This window comes from Bos grunniens, chromosome 23 (genome assembly GCF_055505025.1).
Source record: "Bos grunniens cultivar Pamir isolate PY7600 chromosome 23, Bosgru_T2T1.0, whole genome shotgun sequence".
Lineage (NCBI taxonomy): Eukaryota > Metazoa > Chordata > Mammalia > Artiodactyla > Bovidae > Bos > Bos grunniens.
The window spans coordinates 31,337,479-31,360,054 of NC_141187.1; the positions used below are offsets into that span (position 1 = coordinate 31,337,479).

Consider the following 22,576-nt stretch of genomic DNA (forward strand, 5'->3'; position numbering starts at 1 on the left):
GGTATATGCCTAGGAGTTGGATTGCTGGGTTATATGGTGGTTTTATTCCTGGTTTTCCAAGGAATCTATGAGTGTAACTTTGTAATCTTAAGGCATATATACAAATCTGACTACTATTATGTGTAAGTGAGAGATTAAGAGAAAGAGAGTGAAGGGTTGAAAGAGAGACTATCTTAAGTCCTTATATTAGAAAAGTTTTTAAATGTTCTAAAGAATTTTTTAATGTCACTTTATTCTTCCTCACTGGAAAGACCAATTATGGGGGTTTTTTTCTTTTCTTGCCAGCTCATTTTTATGCCCCTTCATTGTATGGTCAGAAATATTAAGTCTTATGTGAGATATTCTACAAATAAACAAAATAAGGTGTTGAAGGAACTCACATTTAAATCCTCCAGAATCATTTACTCAAAATAGCTTTACTCTGATGATATATTAAGTTGTTGTTTAACAACTATTTGAAAGAAAAATTAAGAAAGCAATCCCATATACAATTGCATTAAAAATAATAAAATACCTAAAAATGAATTTAACCAAAGAAGTGAAAGATCAGTACACTGAAAACTACAAGACACTGAAAAAGGAACTGAAGGACATACAGATAAATGGCAATATATTCCACAGATTGATGGAATTAATTTAAATATCCATACTACCCAGAACAATATACAGATTCAATGAATTCCCTATCAAATTCAAATGGCATTTTACACAGCATTAGAACATACAATTGTAAATTTTTCTATGGAACTATAAAAGTTCCTGAATAGTCAAAGAAAATCTTAAGAAAGAAGACTAAATCCAGAGGCATCTATCTTCCTGATCTCAAACTATATTAAGAATCAACAAAAAACAAAACAGTATGGTACTGGCATCAAAAAAGACATAGTAATCAATGTAACAAAATAGAGAGCCCATAAACAAACCCACCCACATATGGTTGGTTAATTTATGGCAAAAAAAAAAAAAAGCAATAATGATGTGGTAAAGGACAGTCTCTTCAACAAATGGTGTTGTAAAAATTGGAAGTTCAGTTCAGTCACTCATTCACGTCTGACTCTTCAGTACCCCATGGACTGCAGCATGCCAGGCTTCCCTGTCAATCATTTCCAGAGCTTCTTCAAACTCATGTCCATCGAGTTGGTAATGCCATCCAACCATCTCATCCTCTGTCATCCCCTTCTCCTACTGCCTTCAAACTTTTTCAGCATCAGGGTCTTTTCAAATGAGTCATTTCTTCACATCAGGTAGCCAAAGTATTGGAGCTTCAGCTTCAGCATCAGTTCTTCCAAGGAATCTTCAGGACAGATTTCCTTTAGGATTGACTGGTTGGATCTCCTTGCAGTCCAAGGGCCTCTCAAGAGTCTTCTCCAACACCACAGTTAAAAAGCATCAATTCTTTGGCGCTCAGCTTTCTTTAGAGTCCCAACTCTCACCTCCATACATGATGACTGGAAAAACCATAGCTTTGACTAGACAGACCTTTGTCAGCAGTAACATCTCTGCTTTTTAATATGCTGTCTAGGTTTGTCATAGCTTTTCTTCCAAGGAGCAAGTGTCTTTTAATTTCATGCCTCCAATCACCATCTACAGTGATTTTGGAGCCCAAGAAAATAAAACTTGTCACTGTTTCCATTGTTTCCCCATCTACTTGCCATGAAGTGATGGGACCAGATGCCATGATCTTCGTTTTTTGAATGTAGAGTTTTAGGCCAGCTTTTCACTCTCCTCTTTCACTTTCATCAGAGGCTCTTTAGTTCCTCTGCACTTTCTGTCATAAGGATGGTGTCATCTGCATATCTGAGGTTATGTATATTTCTCCCAGCAATCTTGATTCCAACTTGTGCTCCACCCAGCCCAGCATTTTGCATGATATACTCTACATATGAGTTAAATAAGCAGGGTGACAATATACCACCTTGACATACTCCTTTCCCAATTTGGAACCAGTCCATTATTCCATGGCCAGTTTAACTGTTGCTTCTTGACCTGCATATAGGTTTCTCAGGAGGCAGGTAAAGTGGTCTGGTATTCTCATCTCTTGAAGAATTTCCCAGTTTGTTGTGATCCACACCGTCAAAGGTTTTAGCATAGTCAATGAAGCAGAAGTAAATGTTTTTCTGGAATTCTCTTGCTTTTTTGATGATCCAACAAATGTTGGAATTTGATCTCTGGTTCCTCTGTCTCTTTTAAATCCAGCTTGAACATCTGAAAGTTCTCAGTTCATGTACTGTTGAAGTCTAGCTTGGAGATTTTTGAGCATTACTTTGCCTGCATGTGAGGTGAGTACAATTGTGCAGTAGTTTGAGCATTCTTTGGCCTTGTCTTTCTTTGGGACTGGAGTAAAAACTGACCTTTGCCAGTCTTGTGGCCACTGATAAGTTTTCCAAATTTGCTGGTATATTGAGTGCAGCATTTTTTAACAGCATCGTCTTTTAGGATTTGAAATAGCTCACCTGGAATTCCATCCCCTCCACTAGCTTTGTTCATAGTGATGCTTCCTAAGGCCCACTTGACTTCATACTCCAGGATATCTGGCTCTAAGTGAGTGATCACACCATTGTGGTTACAAGGGTCATTAAGATCTTTTTTGTATGAAACTGGGCTGCTACCTGACACTATACACAAAATTAACTCAAAATGGATTAAAGACTCCAATATGAGATGAAAACATATAAAATTCCCAGAAGACAGTGTAGACAGTAAGCTCCTTGACATCACTCAAGGCAGTAGTTTTTTTGGATCTAACCCCAAAAGCAATGGCAAGAAAAGCAAAAATAATCCAATGAGTCTGCATCAAACATAAAAGCTTCTTCACAATGAAGGAAACCATGAACAGAATAAAAAATGCAACCTAGAGAATGGGAAAAGATATTTACAAATCATTATACAGAAAAATTTATAAAAACAATATCCAAAATAAAGAACCCATATAACTTAATAACAAAACTACAAACAATCTAACTGAAAACAAGTAAAAGTTCCAAATAGACAGTTTTTTGAAGAAGACATACAGATGGCCAACAAACACATGAAAAGATGTTCAACATGACTAATTATTAGAGAAATGTTAATCAAAACCAAAAGTATGACCTCACATTTCTCACATGGCTTTTATCAAAAGAACAAGAAATAATAAGTGCTGGGAAGAATGTAGAGAAAGAGGAACATATGCACAACTCATGGGAAAGAAAATTTGTGGAGACACTATGAAAATCATATGGACATTCCTTCAAAAATTGAAAATAGAATTATTATATAATCCAGCAATTCCAATTCTTGGTGTGTATCTGGAGATGACAAAAACACTAATTCAAAAAGATATATGCACCTATATGTTCATTGCAGCCTTATTTACAATGACTAAGATATGGAAACAGCTTAAGTGTCCATCAATGGAAAAATGGATAAAGAAGATGTAGTATCACATACACAACGCAATTCTACCTAGCCATAAGCAAAGAATGAAATCTTGCCATTTGTAATAACACAGATGGACCTTGAGGAAGTTATGCTAAGAAAATAAGTCACACAAACAAAGACACATACTGTATGTGGGATATTTTTTAAAAAGCAAATGAGCAAACAAAACGGGTCTTATAGAAAAAAGACTGGTGTTTGCCAGAGAGGATGAGGGTTGAAAGGTGGAAAAGAGGGTGAAGGGAATCAACAGGTTAATTTCCAGCTATAAAATAAATTAGTCATGGGGATGTAATGTACAACGTTGTGAATATGGTCAATATCATTACATTGCAAATTTGACAATTACTAAGAAAATAAATCTTAAAAGATCTCATCACAAAGAAAAAATTGTAACTTTGTATAATGATCAATGGTAATTAGACTTACTGTGATCGAAATGTATATAAATGTCAAATCATCATATTGTACACCTGAAAATAATGTAATATATGTCATTTATACTTCAATTTTAAAAATCATGAAAATAAAACATACAGTTAAAAGGAAAATAAGTGAATAAAATAAAATTAGTTTCCAGTGTGTTGGGAAATCAAATGAGTCTATTTACATGTATACCTGTGGCGGATTCATTTCAATATTTGGCAAAACTAATACAATATTGTAAAGTTTAAAAATAAAATAAAATAAACTCTTGGAATTTAAAAAAAAATAAAAATAAAACAAATCTAGCAATAGAGGAGGTTTAATACAAACCTCAATTCAGAAGGTAAACAAACGTACATAAGGAGCATTCCCATGGAGAACTCTGTCCCAAGGAACCTTGTCTGCTAACTCATCTGAGATAACGATAAATACGCTGTTTGAAAATAATGCCCAAGGGTCTCAGGAATATAATAAAATTGCACACCCACAGGACACTCTTGACATTATCTACTAAGGTCTTCCTAAGCTGGGCTTTTTCCTTTGTGGCAGCATTTTATCAAATGGAAAACTCACACTTCTGAAGCTATTTCTTAAGTACTCATCTGCACACTCCAGTTTCTAATCCTTCTCTGAAAATTTGAAAAATCAAGTGCATTCCTTGATGTCTCACACTTCTTTTTCTTAAATGATATTTATCAAAATAAGGGTAAGCAAAAAGACTCTTCTTTTAAAATCTATCTATTCTTAGGAAAGGTTGGAATGTGTGTACATCATAGTGCCAAATATTTGAAGGAAAATCAGAAAGCATTTCAATTCTGAGAGCCTTCTTTAAACGTTGGAAATAACTAGTGTGGTGTTGTAGAAAGAAACTAGATTTTTCTCTGTAATCAAACTCATTCTCTCATTTGAACCTACATTAAAAGCATGTACATTTTAATAAACACTATAAAAGTGTGAAAGTGAAGTCGCACAGTTGTGTCTGACTCTTTGCAACCATATGGACTGTAGCCTTCCAGGCTCCTCCATCCCTGGGATTTTCCAGGCAAGAATACTGGAGTGGGTTGCTGCTTCCTTCTCCAGGGGATCTTCCTGATCCAGGGATGAATCCTGGGTCTCCTGCACTACAAGCAGACTCTTTACCATCTGAGCCACCAGGGAAGCCCAATAAACACTAAATCTGACAAATATTAAATACCTGAATTAAATGTGCATCTTGTAGTCAATTATGTGAACATTTTTAATATGTAGTAAAAATCTGGTGGATCAACTTGTCTACATGATTGATCCAGATGTTGTGAAATCAGATAAAATATTTTCTTTCTTCAATAATCTTTTTCCACATATAACTTTAAAGTCACTGTAAATATAAATAAAATACTGTGTAATGAAAATTATATAGTAAAAGATATACTACAATAAAATGTAGTGGACATTAAACCTTCACAGATAAAGAGATCCCTTTGTGGTTAAACAGTGATGGAAAAATCACTGGAAGTACTTCAAAAGTTGGATTAAAATGTCATGATATTTGAGATTTAAAAGTAAAGAAATATCATGAGAATCACATGGAAAAGACTAGAAAGAGATCTAGGATAGGATTATAGATTAAATATACAGTTTTGGAATCTTTAAATTTGAATTTTTACTCTCATTATCTCCTACCTGGTTGAAGAAATTGATTGCTTTTTGATCTTTAGAACATTCATAGTTGTTAGGCTATTAATAGGGATAAATGATTAATTATATCTTAAAATATGGATACTAATATTTCCTTTGTCATGAGGTTTAGGGATAGATACTAAATGAGTCAATGGATGTAAAATGCTTCCTGTAGTGTCTGACACACAGCACTCATCAAGGATTACTTGGAATTATTATTTTATTATTGTATTTCACACACCTGACCTGGGGTAGTGTGAAATCAAAGAGCCATGGTGACATCTTGGCCCTGAGTAATCTTATGTGACACTTCCCAGGATGGCTTTGAGGATTTGATGAACTAGTGAATGTGAGAACTTTGCTCTGCAACCCTACAAATGTAATCTGTTGCCCCTAAACTGATAAGTCTCCTATCCTGAACAGGAATAAAGATTTGCCTCCTGATCCAGTTCCCTAGACATAAAGATTAGATTTGTAGCTACTTTGCCAACAAAGGTCTGTCTAGTCAAAGCTATGGTTTTTCCAGTAGTCATGTATGGATGTGAGAGTTGGACTATTAAAAAAAGCTGAGCACTGAAGAATTGATGCTTTTGAACTGTGGTGCTGGAGAAGACTCTTGGAGTTCTTGGACTGCAAGGAAATCCAACTGGTCAATTCTAAAGGAAATCAGTCCTGAAGAGTCATTGGAAGGACTGATGCTGAGGCTGAAATCCAATACTTTGGCCATCTGATGCGAAGAACTGACTCATTTGAATTTGAAAAGACCTGATGCCAGGAAAGATTGAAGGTGGGAGAAAAAGGGGACAACAGAGGATGAGATGGTTGGATGGCATCACTGACTCAATGGACATGAGTTCGAGTAAACTCCGGGAGTTGGTGATGGACAGGGAAGCCTGGCGTGCTGCAGTCCACAGGGTCACAAATAGTCAGACACAACTGAGCAACTGAACTGACAATTAACTAAGTCATTGATAACTATCCAAATTCTTATGTACAAACAGGATAAGCCCACTCAATAAAGAAAAATTCCTGCAAGATAGATGATTAAAATTTAACATGAAAAACCAATTGCCCAGTTTAAATGATGTAGTTGGGCAAGAAAATTTACATTCCAAAACAAAATTCTGAGTATAGGAAAACATGTCATAGCTAAATCCTCTCCATTTATATTTCAGGACACTGGCACAAAAATGTTTAAATTTCTTTTTCAATTGTAAATTACTAAGATGGATTTGAATAAAACCTGCCTTGTCAGTTCCTATGCGAATGATGTAACTCTTCAACTATAATAATATACTTGTATCTGAACAAGGCTACCTTGATGATGCTTAAGTGCAGGGTTTTCCCCACCTTCTTCTTGTGCTACAGCTGTAGCTATAGCTAACGATTTTAGTCTAAATATTTCAGTAATACCTTGCAGCAGTGATTCTGAAAAGAAACTACCTGATTCCTAGGTCCCATGCCACATCTACTCTACTAGACATGTGAATATAGGAACCAATAAACTTCATTTTAGCTGCATCTTCAGCTGATAAGTATGCAAACATAGTTTGAAAGCATTCCTTTGGAGAATATAAAACACAGTCATTTCTACTTGACATTTAATCCTCACCATAGCACAAGCACATAGGCACAGCATCTTTACTATACACAAAAGAAAATTCAATTTCAAAAAGGTTAGGTTACTTAAGCTAGTTACCTTTATTCTGTAGACTCTTGAAAAGAAATTAAGTCACCTAGTGTCACATTTGTTTCATTAGTCCTCTCCTCCAGTTCAGATGGTAAAGCATCTGCCTACAATGTGGGAGACCCAGGTTTGATCCCTGGGTCAGGAAGATCCCCTGGAGAAGGAAATGGCACCCCACTCCAGTACTCTTGCCTGGAAAATCCCATGGACGGAGGATCCTGGTAGGCTACCGTTCATGGGGTTGCAAAGAGTTGGACACGACTAAGCGACTTCACTTTGACTTTTTTCCAGTTAGTTACTATACTCAACCTCCTATGACTGGATGCTTAATGGTGCGAGCTACATAATTCTGTTTTATCATTTCTCAAATTTTTTCTACCTTTCTTGCTACCTCCCTGCTATAGGTGAAACAAATTGAAGATAATGGAACCAAATAACAAAAGCCATCCTGAAGAGTTTATTCTACTAGGCTTTACTGACCGTCCTTGGCTAGAGCTTCCTCTATTCATTATTCTGCTTATAACATACCCCATGGCCATGATGGGAAACATAGCCATCATTCTGGTGTCCAAGTTAGACACCCGTCTGCACAGTCCCATGTATTTCTTCCTCACCAACCTCTCCTTTTTGGACATGTGCTACACCACAAGCATTGTCCCTCAGATGCTCTTTAACCTGGGAACGTCTAAGAAGACAATCAGCTATGTGGGGTGTGCATTTCAGCTTTATTTCTTCCACACAATGGGGGGCACAGAATGTCTGCTTTTGGCTGTTATGTCCTTTGATCGCTACGTGGCCATCTGCAAGCCTCTACACTACACCCTCATCATGAATCAGCGCGTCTGTATCTTATTAGTGGCCACCGTGTGGCTGAATGGAATGACCTATGCTGTCTCAGAGGCCACTGTCACCTTACAGTTACCACTGTGTGGTCGCAATACCCTGGATCACTTGCTGTGTGAGATTCCTGTTCTGATAAAGACTGCCTGTGGTGAAAAGGGTGCTAATGAGCTCACACTCTCAGTGGTATGCATTTTTTTCTTAGCTGTGCCACTATGCTTAATTCTAATATCCTATGCTTGTATTGGACATGCTGTATTTAAGATTAAATCTTCGGAGGGAAGGAAAAAAGCCTTTGGGACATGTTCTTCCCATCTCATTGTAGTTTTCTTATTTTATGGCCCAGGTATCAGCATGTACCTTCAGCCCCCCTCCTCCATCTCAAGAGACCAGCCCAAGTTCATGGCTCTCTTCTATGGAGTGGTGACTCCTGCACTCAACCCTTTCATCTACACTCTGAGGAATAAAGATGTAAAGGGGGCACTGGGCAATCTGATGAGGAGCATTTTCACTTCCAAGTGATAGTTGGTAGACATTAGATGAAAGTATTTACCAATTTAGTAAGTATATAGAGGTTTCTTTAATAACTCAATCCTTTCTCATACTTTCCCATATCATGTTATTAATAGATGTTCTTCTTGCAAAACATGCCATGTTTCTCATATTCTTAGGCAAGGGTGATACTTGGCTAATACACACCAGTAAGGGCATTCCGTGGAAATATATTTAAAAAATTATTCTGTTTGATATATACTGAAATAATGGCTGTTAAACAATTTTTTTGAAGTACTGTAAACTATAATATAAACTAATCAGTTCAGTTCAGTCGCTCAGTCGTGTCCAACTCTTTGTGACCCATGAATTGCAGCACAGCAGGCCTCCCTGTCCATCACTAAATCCCGGAGTTCACTCAAACTCATGTCCATCGAGTCACTGATGCCATCCAGCCATCTCATCCTCTATCATCCCCTTCTCCTCCTGCCCCCAATCCCTCCCAGCATCAGAGTCTTTTCCAATGAGTCAACTCTTTGCATGAGGTGCCCAAAGTACTGGAGTTTCAGCTTTAGCATCATTCCTTCCAATGAACACCCAGGACTGATCCCTCCTTTAGAATGGACTGGTTGGATCTCCTTGCAGTCCAAGGGACTCTCAAGAGTCTTCTCCAACACCACAGTTCAAAAGCATCAATTCTTTGGGGCTCAGCTTTCTTCACAGTCCAACTCTCACATCCATGCATGACCACTGGAAAAACCATAGCCTTGACTAGACAGACCTTTGTTGGCAAAGTAATGTCTCTGCTTTTGAATATGCTGTCTAGGTTGGTCATAACTTTCCTTCCAAGGAGTAAGAGTCTTTAAATTTCATGGCTGCAATCACCATCTGCAGTGATTTTGGAGTCCCAAAAAATAAAGTGACACTGTTTCCACTGTTTCCCCATCTATTTCCCATGAAGTGATGGGACCGGATGCCATGATCTTAGTTTTCTGAATGTTGAGCTTTAATCCAACTTTTTCACTCTCCTTCTTCACTTTCATCAAGAGGCTCTTTAGTTCTTCACGTTCTGCCATAAGGGTGGCGTCATCTGCATTTCTGAGGTTATTGATATTTCTCCCAGCAATCCTGATTCCAACATGTGCTTCATCTAGTCCAGAGTTTCTCATGATGTACTCTGCATATAAGTTAAATAAGCAGGGTGACAATATACATCTTTTTTTTTTCTTTTTTTTTTTCTAATTTTATTTTATTTTTAAACTTTACATAATTGTATTAGTTTTGCCAAATATCAAAATGAATCCGCCACAGGTATACATGTGTTTCCCATCCCGAACCCTCCTCCCTCCTCCCTCCCCATACCATCCCTCTGGGCCCTCCCAGTGCACCAGCCCCAAGCATCCAGCATCGTGCATCGAACCTGGACTGGCAACTCGTTTCCTACATGATATTTTACATGTTTCATTGCCATTCTCCCAAATCTTCCCACCCTCTCCCTCTCCCACAGAGTACATCTTTGACGTACTTTTTTCCCAAATTGGAACCAGTCTGTTGTTCCATGTCCAATTCTAACTGTTGCTTCCTGACCTACATACAGGTTTCTCAAGAGGCAGGTCAGGTGGTCTGGTATTCCCATCTCTTTCAGATTTTCCACAGTTTATTGTGATCCACACAGTCAAAGGCTTTGGCATAGTCAGCAAAGCAGAAATAGATGTTTTGCTGGAACTCTTTTGCTTTTTTAATGATCCAGCAGATGTTGGCAATTTGATCTCTGGTTCCTCTGCCTTTTCTAAAACCAGCTTGAACATCTGGAATTTCATAGTTCACGTATTGCGGAAGCTTGGCTTGGAGAATTTTGAGTATTACTTTACTAGCGTGTGAGATGAGTGCAATTTTGTGGTAGTTTGTGCATTCTTCGGCATTGCCTTTCTTTGCAATTGGAATGAAAACTGACCTTTTCCAGTCTTGTGGCCACTGCTGAGATTTCCAAATTTGCTGGCATATTGAGTGTAGCACTTTCACAGCATCATCTTTTAGGATTTGAAATAGCTCAACTGGAAATCCATTACCTCCACTAGCTTTGTTTGTAGTGATGTTTCCTATGGCCAAAAGTTTATCCACCTCAATTTATCTAATTGCTACTAATCTTTTAACAACACATTGTTACTCTAACAAGCAAGTGTGCAATGTTTTATAATTTTAACTAAGGAATGTATCATTAAATATAAAATGAATAAAATATCTGGACAAAACATATGGATTTCTTAATGTTCCTTGTATATATCATAAGCATGAGCCTTCTGAATCAGTGAGAGAACAAGATAGTGATGTTAATAATGAACCACAACATGGAACCATTTCATGCATAGTGGGGACAGCCAGGAATGCTTTTTGAAACTGTGCAAGAATCAGGATGAAAAAGAAAATATTTGTATTTCTAGAATAGACAGAAAATTGATTACTTCAACAATGTAAGCATATTTTTGAGGTTTAGAATCTGTATCGTTAAAAGTTGAAAGTGTCAAAATTAGTTCTAGGACTCACATCGAACTTCAAACTCTGTCATAAAAAATCACATTTTTTAAAGCAAATTAAAGGATATTACATTTATTTGGTGTTTAAAATACGGTTAGAAATCAACATTACAGTGCTTCCCTGGTGGTGCAGTGGTAAAGAATCTGCCTGCCAATACAGAAATCAGCATAATGTTGTATAGTGAAAAATTAATGGGTAAGAACAACAAGAGTGATTTAGATATTTCTGGCATGTCTTCTGGTCTAGCAAATCAAGGTCTAAGCAAATTATTGGATGATAAATCATATGTTTTCCTGAACAAGAATTAACTGCAATACAGATTCATTTTTTTGAAACAGAACAGACCGTCTTGGTGCTTGGTCCAGTTCTTGAGACAAATGGACTTTGGTATATTTACTTCACAAATAATTCTAAACAACTTTAAAAGTTGGCTGATAGGCAGCTGATGTGCCATAAAAGGTTTTTAAATTTGACATAAACATGCACACAAAGCAAGAAAAATAAAAATTCTGTGAGGTTACATAATATCTCTGATCATTTTTATTAGTTAAGATAACCTTTGTTTAACTTAATCTTATTTAGACAAAATGGTAACTTCTGTTTAGAGTACAAAATTCAAGATTTAAGTTGAAAACTTAGCTATAGAGACTGTTTAGAGCTGTTTAGATCACTTCTTTATCTTTTAGACCTGTAAAGACAACTCATTTCAGAATTGTAATTGTCTTCCACTCAGAAATCAATAGTGACAAAATACATCTTCAAAGAATGGATTTCTGCCCTCTTAAGTTTTAAAGTGCACAAACTCATGACCAGTGCTCATCTCACAAACAAACAAACAAACAAAAAAATGCGTGGAGCACAAGGAGTCTTTGGAGGTGATGGTTTATATTGTTTTTGATGGCAGTATCATATGTATAGGCCCATTTCCAAATTCATCAAAATGCATACATTAAATATATTCAACTTTTTGTATATTAAGCATGCATGTGTGAAAGTTGCTCAGTAATGTCCAACTCTTTGCAACACCATGGACTATACAGTCCATACAATTCTCCAGGCCATAATACTGAAGTGGGTAGCTATTCACTTCTCCAGGGGATCTTCCCAACCCAGATCGAACTCAGGTCTCCCACATTGCAGGCGGATTCTTTATCAACTCAGCCACCAGGGAAGCCCAACAATTTTTAAAGGACACACAACAATTTTTAAAGGAATATGATGATATAGGGTGCTCGGGGCTGGTGCACTGGGATGACCCAGAGGGATGGGATGGTGAGGGAGGTGGGAGAGGGGTTCAGGATGGGGAACACATGTACACCCATGGCAGATCATGTCAATGTGTGGCAAAATCAATACAATATTATAAAGTAAAATAAATAAATTAAAAATAAATAAATAAAGGAATATGAATCTGAACAGAGGAATAAAGCTATATTCCCCCAAAAGAGGAAGAATTTAAACTTTTTTTCTAGAATCAGGTAGCAAAATTAGCTGGTGGGAAGCTCTGTTTGGTGTTCTGTGAATGACTGGTAAGGGTGGAATTGTGGGTATGGAAGGGAGATTCACAATGGAAGGGATATGTATATACACATAAGTAATTCATGTCCTTGTACAGCAGAAACTAACATTGTAAAGAAATTTACTCCAATTAAAAAAACAAATGACAACTTACTCTTCTGTAGGCTTTTTCCTTTGCCTTCATATCATGTCAATAATAGGTATTTATTATCTTATCCACTTTTTTATATCATTTAAACAAAAAATATTAAGTATCATACAGTTTTTTAATCATCATAATATATATCTTTGACTCAGGTTTTTTTACTTTTGATACAAACAAAAAGGTACTTTGTCAAACTCATGTTACTAGAAGATTAGAAGATTATTATGATTTATTGAGTCTTTTATAATAATCAAAATAAATACTAAATGCATCAATATACTATTAATATGACATGAAAGTTACATCATTTTCATAATTACTTTTGATAACTACTTAGTTTAATTCAAACAAAAATTTAAATGTGAGTATTCTATATTAATAGTATAGAGTGGTCACATACATATTTGGTTCCAGTAGTAGATTTCCCTTGAATTAATATCACATTGTGTACACAGTCTATGATAGCAGCTATCTATACTATAGGTTATTCATTATATATTGCTGTTGATTTACTTTTACTTTTCTTTTTACATTATCTTTTATATTTATTTATTTTGCTTTCTGAATACTCATACTCCCCAACAGATAGAGACAGACCTGTCCATGGCAATTCCTGAGAGAATCAAACTGCTTCCTGACATACTCTAGTGAGAAGAATATGTCTCCTGAGACAGGAAGGCAGGATATGGATTCAGAACAAGAAGAAGAAACGAAGTATAAATATTCATAATTCTTAATGTTCCAGGATGAGGCAAGTCCAAACATCATCATTATGTAATCAGCACAGTCTTGCATGCTTGTGTGTGTGTGTGTCTGTGTGTCTTTGTGTGTTAGCCATGAGAGCATTGCTAGGAAGGACATGATGCTCTGTTAAGAGACACACAGCCTTCATGAAATCAGACATGGTCCTGACCACAGCAAAATCTTTTCAGTGCATGGTCTTAGGAGTGAGGATGTGGAGATTTATATCCTCTGAACTTTGGGAGGTTAAATGGAGAGCATGCAGACAAAATTAGCTACTGGCTCATCAGAAGTAAAAACCATTTATTTTTTTCACTCAAAGTTTAGAATTAAAGGTATGTGATAAAACTGATGTCTTGAAAAAAGAAGGTTGTGGAAGACAGTCTATTAAAATGCTAAAATGGATAGATAATACCCAAAGCATTATTCAGTTCTGGAGATTATTTTAATCAGGTCTTTTCTTCTTCTCTGAAGTGTATAAATATCTACTCAGTTTGCCAGTAGCTCTGTCATAATATTGCTGCAAATTGTTCCAAAATAATTACTTCTCAGGAAATAGATATGTCTCTTATTGTTGGGTAATATAAATGCCTAGATTATCTTGTGCATGTTATTCCAATGAAACGATAACATAGTTCGTCTGGGTTATGTTAAGGCATCACCCAGCTAAATATTAAGTCCTCAATGAAATGACTATGGGTGAACTGTGGAAAGCAATGGGAAATCTTCTCTACAAACTAATGACCAATTTACATAAACAGTATCTACTACTTGATCATTTAGAAATGACAATTTCAGCATAACAAAGATTAATATTTACTGGGGCTTCCCTGATAGCTCAGTTGGTTAAGAACCCACCTGCAATGTGGGAAACCTGGGTTTGATCCCTGGGTTGGGAAGATCCCCTGAAGAAGGGAAATAGTACCCACTCCAGTACTGTAGCCTGGAGAATTCAATGGACTGTACAGCCCATTGGGTTGCAAAGAGTTGAATATTTATTGAGTTTTTCTTGTATGCCAGGCACTGTACTAAGTGTTTCAGGTAAAATATCTAATAATGTTTCATGTTTTCCTTTGACTGATGGGAAACAAAGAAACATTTCATTAAGAGAACAGAGATTAATAAGGGACTGAATTAGTTAAGGAGCATTTCTGATTATGTGGCATGGACCCAAAATGAATCACTTGTGCTAGATTATTTCCAAAGCAGAACTATACAGAATGTACTTGTCTTGGATCTTGGGGCTGAGTAAGGTGGCACATGAAGCCAACCCATTGAGCTATTAAAATTATCTTGTCTCCTCCCTCTATCTCTTCATACATCTAATTATCACTGAAACTCCATTCCAAAATTCAAACCATCAGAATCTTGTTGATGTTCATTGGTCACTCAATCTCTTATTACATTGAGTAGAGATAGACAAATACAATTTATTATTGGGCATGAAACTCCTATATCTTCAGATTAATATCAGTGAATATTTTCTTGATAACCGAATCTTAACATAGGCTTTTTATTGAAGTATAGTTGATTTAAGATGCTGTGTCAATCTCTGCTGTACAGCAAACTCATTTTTACACATATGTACATTAAATAGATTATTTTTACAGACTGGTTATAATAGAGGGTATGGCACACATCATCCTCTGAGTTTCTTAACATGAGACTAGTAAAAGGCAAGAGTTTTTTATGCTGATGAAGTGCACTTTAATTCCTTATTTTTCATTCATGGCTTGCCTCTGTAATGTTTGCATTTTAACTCAAAACAACTCAGCAAGAAAGACAGGAAGGGCTTCATCATCTTTTCTTCACAAAAATGATTAATTAGAAGCTTTAAGTCCAGAAAATGTATGAGGTAAAAGCCTGAAGAATGTCTGTGCCGAGCCATCTGTTGTACTGCCGTGACGCTCCTATCTACAGACCCCTGACAGCTGCCCTTGAGGACCTCCCTCTCTTTCAGTAGACAATGATTAAAGTTAAATATTCTTGATATGTACATAAAACTGACCTCTACTACATGGATCTCAGGGTCCCTGGACAAAGGTCAACAGAGAGTAAATCCTGAAAAAAACAGAAAATGTCATGAAAAAAATCAGATTTTGCCTCGTGTAGTACTATTCCCAGTGACAGGGAGGGAGAAGGGAATTTGACTACATTTGTTTGTATTCTCACCCCAAGCAGACCCATACATTTATCTCTCTATGATTTAATAATTATTTATAGACAGAATATAATTCTTTGTAAGTTTAATTATTTAGAGACACTCACAGACCTTTCTAGACATCTTATTTTTTCAATTATCTCTGAACTTTGTGAAGCTGTAGGAAGTACTTATCACAGGATAACTTTTTATTCATCCTGTGGGGCTAAGACTATCAAATGACTGGCAGCATACATTGGCCTTTGCACAGTCAGCCATCCAGTGTATCATCCACCAGCTGCTTTCTCCCATGCCTCACGACCCTGACTCTCACTCCCAACACAAGCATTTGCATTTACTGTCTGCAGTCTAAATGGGACAGTATACTTATGAAATGAAATCTTTGTGATGTCCCTACTTAAGAAAGAGTGAGGCATTCTCCATTTCTGGTTTGGATTTCTTGCTTGTTTCCTCCATCAGTGTCACTGAGGAAATAGCAGTTCTTCCTAGGTACAGGAAGATAGAATTAGTAAGTATTATATTAATAACATATTTGTGTATTTAACTGATAAAAGAGATGACAACTTCTCCACAATCAGAGTTTTTATGCAACTGCATAGGCTATTATTGAGAACTGAAGATATTTAAGAAAATGTTTTGGGTTCAAAAAAAAGATAATAGACTATTAGCTCTGTTTCTTTACTACAACCTTAACTGAATTGTGTTGCTACATGGGGAATATATACATTAAACTATATTAATTAATTTAACTAGATACAGTACACAGTAAATGTTTATAAATGCTTTAAGTGTAAATGCATCATAATAGAATACTTGATGTGTGAATAAACTTTTCAAAATCATATCCACCAAGGGTTTTGTAATCATTCAGAGTTGTTATTTCATATTTAACAGAATTTTGAATGAGTCCACTTGTTTCCATCCTTTTTTGTCCATTGTTTAATCTCAGGACCCATGAACAGTAACTGAAAAATACTCTGAAAATACTCTGAATTCAACAAATACTTGTGGAATGAATGAGTGAAGAAAGCAAGTCAGTGGCAAGACAATAGGAAATAAATATTTAGATATGATAACTTTATTTGATAAAATAATGGGATAAAAGCTAATTGTGCTGAAATTTTTTTTCCATTTTATGCCTGCTGACTAGATATAAAAGGGAAATTTTTTTCCATTTTATGTCTGCTGACTAGATTTGGCAACAGGATCGGTGTAACTTCCAAACTTTTTAAACTAGAGGTAAGAAATTTATCTCTGACTTGAGCTTGTTAAGAGCAATATAAAGATTTATATTTCCAGCTAAAAGAATCTTTTAATGACCTGCCTTTCTTTTTTTCAGGTCATGAGCATCAATTGTTCCTTGTGGAGAGACAATAGCATGTCTGTGAAACACTTTGCATTTACCAAATTCTCTGAGTTAACCGAACAGTGTTGGCTTTTATTTTCCTTCATCTTACTCATGTTCTTAGCATCACTGACAGGCAATGCTCTCATAGCCCTTGCCATCTGGACCAATTCAGTCCTCCATACCCCCATGTACTTCTTCCTGGCCAACTTGTCTCTCTTGGAGATTGGATACACTTGCTCTGTCATACCCAAGATGCTGCAGAGCCTTGTGAGTGAGGCCCGAGGAATCTCTTGGGAGGGCTGTGCTACACAGATGTTTTTCTTTGCCTTATTTGGGATCAGTGAATGCTATCTTTTGGCAGCCATGGCTTTTGATCGCTATACGGCCATATGCTCCCCACTTCACTATGCAACACGAATGAGTCGTGGAGTGTGTGTCCATTTAGCAATGGTTTCTTGGGGTGTGGGTTGCATAGTAAGCTTGGGCCAAACCAACTATATTTTTTCTTTGGACTTCTGTGGCCCCTGTGAAATAGACCACTTCTTCTGTGACCTCCCCCCTATTCTGGCACTAGCCTGTGGGGATACATCCCATAATGAGGCTGCAGTCTTTGTTGTGGCCACTCTTTGCATTTCCAGCCCATTTTTATTAATCATTGCTTCTTATGTCAGAATTTTAGCTGCTGTGCTCATCATATCATCCCCTGAAGGTCGCCGAAAAGCTCTTTCCACCTGTTCTTCCCACCTACTGGTAGTAACACTATTCTATGGCTCAGCATCTGTCAGCTATTTGAGGCCCAAGTCTAGCCATTCACCTGGGGTAGATAAACTCCTGGCCCTCTTCTACACAGTGGTGACATCCATGCTCAACCCTATCATCTACAGTTTACGGAACAAGGAAGTCAAGACAGCTCTTTGGAGAACTCTGGGCAAGAAAAAGCTTTGACTCATGGGTACAAATAGCAACCCACTTAAACATTCTTTCCTGGGATATCTCACAGACAGAAGAGTCTTGCAGGGCACAATCCATGGTGTTGCAGAAGAGCTGGACACAACTTGTGACTAAACAGCAACAACATACTAGAGGACCATAAAAATTTCTCTTTGAAAAAGATGTATACTCAATCTAAAAGGAAAGAAAGAAAAGGAAGGAAGGGAGAAAAAATGCACTTGTCAAACTGTTTTGTAATAACCTTCTTTAATAACAGCAATTGTAATTTTGGAGACAGCAGTCTTCTTATTGCTACAGTTCTGATTGTCAAGTTCTGGAATGAAATTAGCTACCAAAGAATTTTGATATGTGAGTCCAGTACTAGACAGGTTTTCCAAAATATTTCAGTTTAGGTTAATGTACAGACTTAAAATGGGGCTTCCCAGGTGGCACTAGTGGCAAAGAACCCATCTGCCAATGTAGGAGATGTAAGAGATGTGAGTTCAATCCCTGGGCTGGGAAGATCCCCTGAAGGAAGCACAGTAACTCACTCCAGTATTCTTGCCTGGAGAATCCCATGGAGAGAGGATCCTGGTGGGTTATGGTCCATAGGGTCGGAAAGAGTCAGACACGACAAAGCAACTTAATCCACGTGCATGCACAGGCTTAAAGTACAAATTACCAGCTTATATCTCGGAAGTCTAGGACATTCTTACCTATACCTTTAGGCATTTTCTAGTCCATGAGAGGATAAAGCACTATAAGGGCTTCCCTTGTAGCTCAGTTGGTAAAGAATCTGCCTGCAACACTGGAGACTCGGGTTCGATTCCTGGGTAGGGAAGATCCCTGGAGAAGGAAATGGCAACCCACTCCAGTATTCTTGCCTGGAGAATCCCATGGACAGAGGAACCTGGTGGGCTACAGTCCATGGGGTCACAAGAGTCAGACACGACTTAGCTACTAAGCCACCACCACCACCAGTCCATGAGAGGTTCATACGACTTCTGCTCTGGTCACTGGGAGGGCTTCCCTCATAGCTCAGTTGGTAAAGAATCCGCCTGCAATGCAAAAGACCCTGGTTCCTTTCCTGGGTGGGGAAGATCCCCTGGAGAAGGGAAAGGCTACCCACTCCAATATTCTAGCCTGGAAAATTCCATGGTCAGTCCATGGGGTTGCAGAGTCAGACAGGACTTAGCGACTTTCACTTTCACATTCTGGTGGCTGAGTAGCGCTTCCACAAATATCTGTCTCTTGCGACTCTTAGTTCCCAAACAACTCTATGATGTGAAATATTTCCTTCCATAAAAATATTTTAAAATTTTTTATCCTTACTAATTCGGAGAAGGCAATGGCACCCCACTCCAATACTCTTGCCTGGAAAATCCATGGATGGAGGAGCCTGTAGGCTGCAGTCCATGGGGTCCCTAAGAGTCGGACATGACTGAGCGACTTCACTTCCACTTTTTACTTTCATGCATTGGAGAAGGAAATGGCAACCCATTCCAGTGTTCTTCCCTGGAGAATCCCAGGGATGGGGGAGCCTGGTGGGCTGCCGTCTATGGGGTCGCACAGAGTCTGACATGACTGAGCGACTTAGAAGCAGCAGTAGCAGCATAGAGTTAAATAATTTTTTTTGAGTTGTGGGTACTATGAAAATAGGTAACCATCCAAAAGAGAAAAGTCATAAAATTCAGAGGAATTTGTTGCAGAATAATATGAGAAATTTTTACCAAGAGTCTCCATAGTAAAAAAATTTTTTAAAAGAAAGAGAAATCAGATTTAAATTCAAGAAAGGAAGAATAAAGCTGAACTAAACATAATTAATAAAAGCAATTTTAATTTTTATGTAGTTTACCAAATGTACATACGTGCAGATGAATTCTGAAAGAATATATTTGGAACTCATTCAAAAACTTGCTCTTAAGAGAAATGAACATAGTTACAACATAATCAAGTACCTCTAGTCATCTATAGAAGCATTACCTTAAATTTGAACATCAAGTTCTCAGGGAGGTGCTGTGATCTGTAAGTGATTAATAACTACTCATAGTAGTGATAATGTGACACGGAAAGAAGACCTCTGACTGCTGCCATGACAATTTACAGATAGAATGAATAAGTTCTAGCAATCTAACATAGAGCATGCTGACTGTAGTTAATAATACTGTACTGTGTTTGAAATTTGCTAACAAAGTAGACCTTAACTGTTCCTATCACCCACATACACAAAGGATAGCTATGTGAGACAGTGAATATGTTACTTAACTTGATTGTGGTAATCATTTCACAATGACAATATAAAATCATCACATTACCCACCTTAAGTCTAACTCTTGACAATTTTTATTATTTTATCTCAATAAGGCTGAGAAAAAGATGTGATGATGCTACAATCACAGAATGGTAGTGATGTTCACTAATGACAAAGATGTGTTTTGCCAGATATGCTCATTTTACCAAAAGCTATTTAGTTCACCAAAGACCAAAACATAATACACTGTGGTGTTTATTTGTATCTGTGTGCACCTAATGAAGAATAGAAATAATCTGAACACGTGAAAATAACTACTTGACAATTACACTATAGAAGTAGGCAGGAGTTATCTGCAGGCATTAAAGATTATTACTTTTACATGTGCTTATTAATCTTAAAAATGATTATTTATTAAAAATTAAGGCAAGTAACAGGCTTTCTGGGAGTTCAGTGGTAAAGAATCTGCCTGCAATGCAGAAGATGCAAGAACTCCATCCTGCCACAGGCTCCATCCCTGGGCTGGGAAGATCCCCTGGAGGAGGGAATGGAAACTGACTCCAGTATTCTTGCCTTGGAGAATCCCATGGACAGAGGAGCCTAGCAAGCTACAGTCCATTGGGTTGCACAGAGTTGAACACGATTGAAGCAACTGAGCGTGGCATGGAAGGAAAGTTAAAAACAATTTGTATAGCATCATCATATCTGTTTACTTTACTAGTTTTGAAAAGTTTTGTAAGTCTGAAATGATCAAAAACTGAACATTTATATGTAAAAGAATGTCTGCAACATTTCCACTCATCATATAAAAAAAATAAACTCAAAATCGATTAAAGACCTAAATTTAAGACCAGAATCCATAAAACTCCTAAGAGAGAAAATAGGCAGAACACTCTTTGAGATAAATCATAGCAACATTTTTTTGAATCTGTATGCTAAGGCAAAAGAAACAAAAGCAAAAACAAACTAGACCTACTTAATGTTAAAAAGCTTTTGCACAGGAAATATATACATGTGTATGTATATATATATGTGTGTATATATATATATATATATATATATATATATATATATAAAACAAAATGATAATCCACAAAAAGATGACCGACTGAATGGGAGAAAATATTTGTAAATGGTATGATTGGTAAGTGGTTAATATCCAAAATATATAAACAGCTCATATAACTCAGTATCAATAAAACCAAAAAACTCAATCAAAAAATAGGCAGAAAGCATGAATAGACATTTTTCCAAAGAAGACATATAGATGGCTAACAGGCACATTCATGTTGATGTGTGGCAGAACAAATACAATACTGTAAAGTAATTAGCATCCAATTAAAATAAATAAATTTAAATTAAAAAATAAAATGAAAACATTAAAATTACAGCTTAAATGTTTAAGTATTATTTGACCTAAAATAAAGGAAATAAATTTACCAGTTGTAGTTTCCCCCCCCAAAAAAAGGATGTTCCACATCATTAATTATTAGAGAAATGCAAATCAAAACCAGAATGAGACATTACCTCATACCTATCAGAATGGTTATCATCCAAAACTTTACAAACAACAAATGTTGGCAAGAATGTGGAAAAAAGAAACTCTTTTAGACCCTTGATGGGAATGTAAACTGATACAGCCACTGCAGAAAACTTACTAGAGGTTTTCAAACACTAAAGTACAACTACTCTACAATCCAGCAATTCCATTCCTGAGTATATATATCTGAAGAAAACAAAAACACTAATTTGAACAGATATGTACAATCCAACGTTCATTGCAGCATTATTTACAATAGCCAAGATATGGAAGCAACCTTAGTGTTCACCAACATTTGAATGGATAAAGGAGATAAAGGGGAGATTATAATATATATATAACATATATATATTAAATATCAATATAAACACTCCATGTTATCACTTCTACATGGAATCTAGAAAAAGTAAACAATTGGAAATGGGGAAGATGGTGAAGGAATAGGATGGGGAAACCACATTCTCCCCCACAAATTCATCCAAAGATCATTTGAATGTTGAGCAACTTCCACAAAACAACTTCCGAACACTGGCAGAAGACACCATGCACCCAGAAAGGCAGCCCATTCTCTTTAAAAGCAGGTAGGACAAAATACAAAAGACAAAAAGAAAGACAAAAGAGTTAGGGACGGAGACCCATACCAGGGAGGGAGTCGTGAAGAAGGAAAAGTTTCCAAACACCAGGAAACCCTCTTACCAGCGGGCCTGTGGGGAGTTTTGGAATCTCAGAGTACAACATGACTGGGAGGGAAAAAAAAAAAAAACCCACAGAATAGGCGCCTAACCACAACTCCCAGTGGAGAAGTAGCCCAGACACTCTTTGCATCTGCCACCAGCGAGCGGGGGCTGAACAGGGAGGCGCAGGTTGCAGGCTTAGGGTAAGGACC

General features: G+C 37.0%; 2 protein-coding genes across 2 annotated transcripts; both read left to right on the forward strand.

Moving 5' to 3' along the window:
* Positions 1-7,612: 7,612 nt before the first annotated feature.
* Positions 7,613-8,638, forward strand: LOC147347256 (olfactory receptor 2B11-like). The gene has a single exon (XM_086369707.1). The coding sequence runs from the start codon at positions 7,613-7,615 to the stop codon at positions 8,549-8,551; it is 939 nt and encodes a 312-aa protein (XP_086225833.1). The 3' UTR covers positions 8,552-8,638.
* An 8,298-nt stretch (positions 8,639-16,936) lies between these two features.
* LOC147347257 (olfactory receptor 10C1-like) lies at positions 16,937-18,195 on the forward strand. Its single transcript, XM_086369708.1, has one exon. The coding sequence runs from the start codon at positions 16,937-16,939 to the stop codon at positions 17,912-17,914; it is 978 nt and encodes a 325-aa protein (XP_086225834.1). The 3' UTR covers positions 17,915-18,195.
* Positions 18,196-22,576: the final 4,381 nt, after the last annotated feature.

What these genes read in the sequence shown, in the direction of transcription:
- LOC147347256 (XM_086369707.1), top strand. Translation starts at nt 7,613, where the DNA reads ATGGAACCAAATAACAAAAGCCATCCTGAAGAGTTTATTCTACTAGGC.
- LOC147347257 (XM_086369708.1), top strand. Translation starts at nt 16,937, where the DNA reads ATGACCTGCCTTTCTTTTTTTCAGGTCATGAGCATCAATTGTTCCTTG.